Genomic DNA, 2,796 nt, shown 5'->3' with positions numbered 1-2,796 from the left:
GCGGCATATTCAACACCACATGGATACTGAATTATAAGCAGGTTGCTGGAAAGGAAAGGGGCTTTGAATGCGCTGCAGAAAATAGGGTTAATTTCTTTACAAAGACGGTGATAAGAAAACTTAAATGTACTGAATATCTTTTGACTTCAGGTTCATACTGCCGTTCTATTCCTCCCAAGGTGTCCAGGTGCCCTTATAGCAGATCGTTAATGAGTCATCATCACACAGCCTTTCGCAGTGTGCGCGAGTCCAGCGCCGCCTAGTGGTCATGGAGAGATCCAACTAAATGTTTTTTATTTGTATTCCTGACTTTTAACAACTGGCCGTGCGTTCAGCCACAGCCAATTAAAACTAATCCAAGTGTCTCCCAATGGCATCACCATGCACCCATCCGCTGTCATCATATCAATCACATGGAGACACTGTTTCACAGGATGTAGCACCTCTCTCTCTCTCTCTCTCTCTCTCTCTCTCTCTCTCTCTCTCTCTCTCTCTCTCTCTCTCTCTCTCTCTCTCTCTTTCTCTTTCTCGCTCTCTTTCTCGCTCTCTCTCTCTCTCTCTCGCTCTCTGGTTCTTTGAAACCCAGAGTGGACGGGAGGTAATCCCCACCATGTGAGTGGGCGGTGCGGGTACCGGAGGCGTTTTTTTTTCTTGTTCTTCTTTTTCTTTTTTTCTTGTTCTTTCTTTTAACCCCCCCCCCCCCCCCACACACACACACACATTATTCAAATGCCGCTGTACCTATAAAAAGAGCGCCTGCGTGCGTCAGATAGTTTTCTCCAATGGGTAAAGGGGACTAAGTACTTGTTGTCTCTCTCGCCGGCCCAGTCGCATCCCATCGGCAGGGAAAAAGATGATGCCCGACTCGGCGAGGGCGCTGCAGCACGCAGCCCTGTGCCTGATGCTGCTGCCCCGCTTCCTGCTGGCCGCCGTCATGCTGTGGCTCCTGGATTTCTTGTGTATTAGGAAAAAAGTGCTTCTGAAAATGGGAGAGAGGCAGGACAGCCCGGACGACCCGCCGGTGTGCGTCTCTGACTCCAATAAGATGTTCACCTTGGAGTCCCTCAGGGCCGTGTGGTACGGCCAGAAATTGGACTTTCTCAAATCGGCGCACCTCGGGCGCGCGGCGCCCAACACCGAGGTGATGCTGGTCCAGGAGCGGCGGCAGGTCCAGATCCTGGACTGCATGAAAGGGAAGAGACCGCTCATCCTTAACTTTGGCAGCTGCTCCTGACCGCCGTTCATGACGCGCCTAACGGCGTTCCAGCGCGTCGTGAGCCAGTACGCGGACATTGCGGACTTTTTAGTTGTATATATCGAGGAGGCGCATCCGTCGGACGGCTGGGTGAGCTCGGACGCGCCGTATCAGATCCCTAAGCACCGCTGCCTGGAGGACAGACTCAGAGCCGCCCGGCTGATGCTCGCCGAGGTGCCCGGGAGCAACGTGGTGGTGGACAATATGGACAACTCGTCCAACGCCGCGTACGGAGCCTACTTTGAGAGACTTTATGTGGTGAGGGATGAGAGGGTAGTGTACCAGGGGGGCAGGGGTCCGGAAGGGTACCGGATATCCGAGCTCACAAACTGGCTGGAGCAATACAGGGACGAGCTGGCGCATTCCCAAACAGCGGTGCTCCATGTGTAGTGAAAGATGCTGAACTGTCCGCTGCTCTCTGCCCATTCCGCTTCAGTGTCCCACTCACAGTGCAAAATATTCAGATGCTGCTATCAAACGTTCACACATAGCACATTGTGTTGTTGTTGTTTTTTGCATAAAGATATTCAGGACTCTTTAACAAATAGCCTAAAGTCATGTGCAAGCCTACATGTAGGCTATAGGCTGGTATGTTGTGCGTGTCTTGACCTTAATTGATTGCTCATAGCGATTGTTCTTTTTTTCTTCTTTTTTTATGGAAAAGTCTTGAATCAGGTGAAACTGGATTCAATTAGTAATCACTCTATTTTTCTACAATACTGGCGTGCATGTGTGTGTGTGTGTGTGTGTGTGTGTGTGTGTGTGTGTGTGTGTGTGTGTGTGTGTGTGTGTGTGTGCACGCGCGCGCGCGTGCGTGCGTGTGTGTGTGTGTGCGTTCAGGCTAACGTCTCACTCTGGTGTTTCTGTGAAGTTCGGTTTTTAAAAGGCGACGCCAGAAAACCGACACTGATGTTTCTGACACCGGGAGCGGGGCCACGTTAGCGGGATGCCTTCCTCCATGATCGACTGCCAAACGATGTTGTGTGTGTTGAAACGATGTAACTGAACAAATGTTTTTAATAAAACATCAGATCACTCTTGGGTGGTTTGACTGTTGACTTGTGGAGCAAACACCTTGAAGAGGTTTTTTTTTGTATTATTGTTGTGTTTTTTTTATAAGATACACTTGCAATTACAAAAACCTCTGTTTCACTGCCACTTGATGTGCCACCTGATGACGTCACACCTGTTCGGCGGTTTACAGGCAGAATGTATATAATATTATTGTTTATGGGGATATTTTATTTTATTTCAAACATGCCTCCTCTGACTTCTTCACTTATGTAATCAGACCTATTCAGGTCAAAGTGATCCCTCCTAAGCATACCGTATAATCTACAGCAGAGTATTGTGTCTCTGCCACTGCAAAAAAAAAAGCCAAGATTTCACAGTCAACTGAAAAAAAAGAGAGAGAAACCTAGATCATGTCCGGAGGATATCACTCGCTCAAAGAGCACATTAAAGTTAGAAAAAAAAAGTATTTTTTGATTAAATTCATTATTAAATATTTATGTAACGTCACCTATAAAAGAGCTGTGACA

General features: G+C 48.1%; 1 protein-coding gene across 1 annotated transcript; it reads left to right on the top strand.

Moving 5' to 3' along the window:
• Positions 1–853: 853 nt before the first annotated feature.
• On the top strand, positions 854–1,785 carry LOC306734363 (thyroxine 5-deiodinase-like; the record flags this gene model as incomplete). Its single annotated transcript, XM_079215721.1, has 1 exon — positions 854–1,785. One exon carries the CDS (start codon positions 854–856, stop codon positions 1,643–1,645), a length of 792 nt encoding a protein of 263 aa, XP_079071847.1. The 3' UTR covers positions 1,646–1,785.
• Between the last annotated feature and the right edge of the window lie 1,011 nt (positions 1,786–2,796).

Source organism: Taurulus bubalis (genome assembly GCF_910589615.1).
Source record: "Taurulus bubalis genome assembly, chromosome: 3".
Lineage (NCBI taxonomy): Eukaryota > Metazoa > Chordata > Actinopteri > Perciformes > Cottidae > Taurulus > Taurulus bubalis.
The sequence above is the reverse complement of the archived record's forward strand: the minus strand, read 5'-3'. Positions and strand labels throughout refer to the sequence as shown.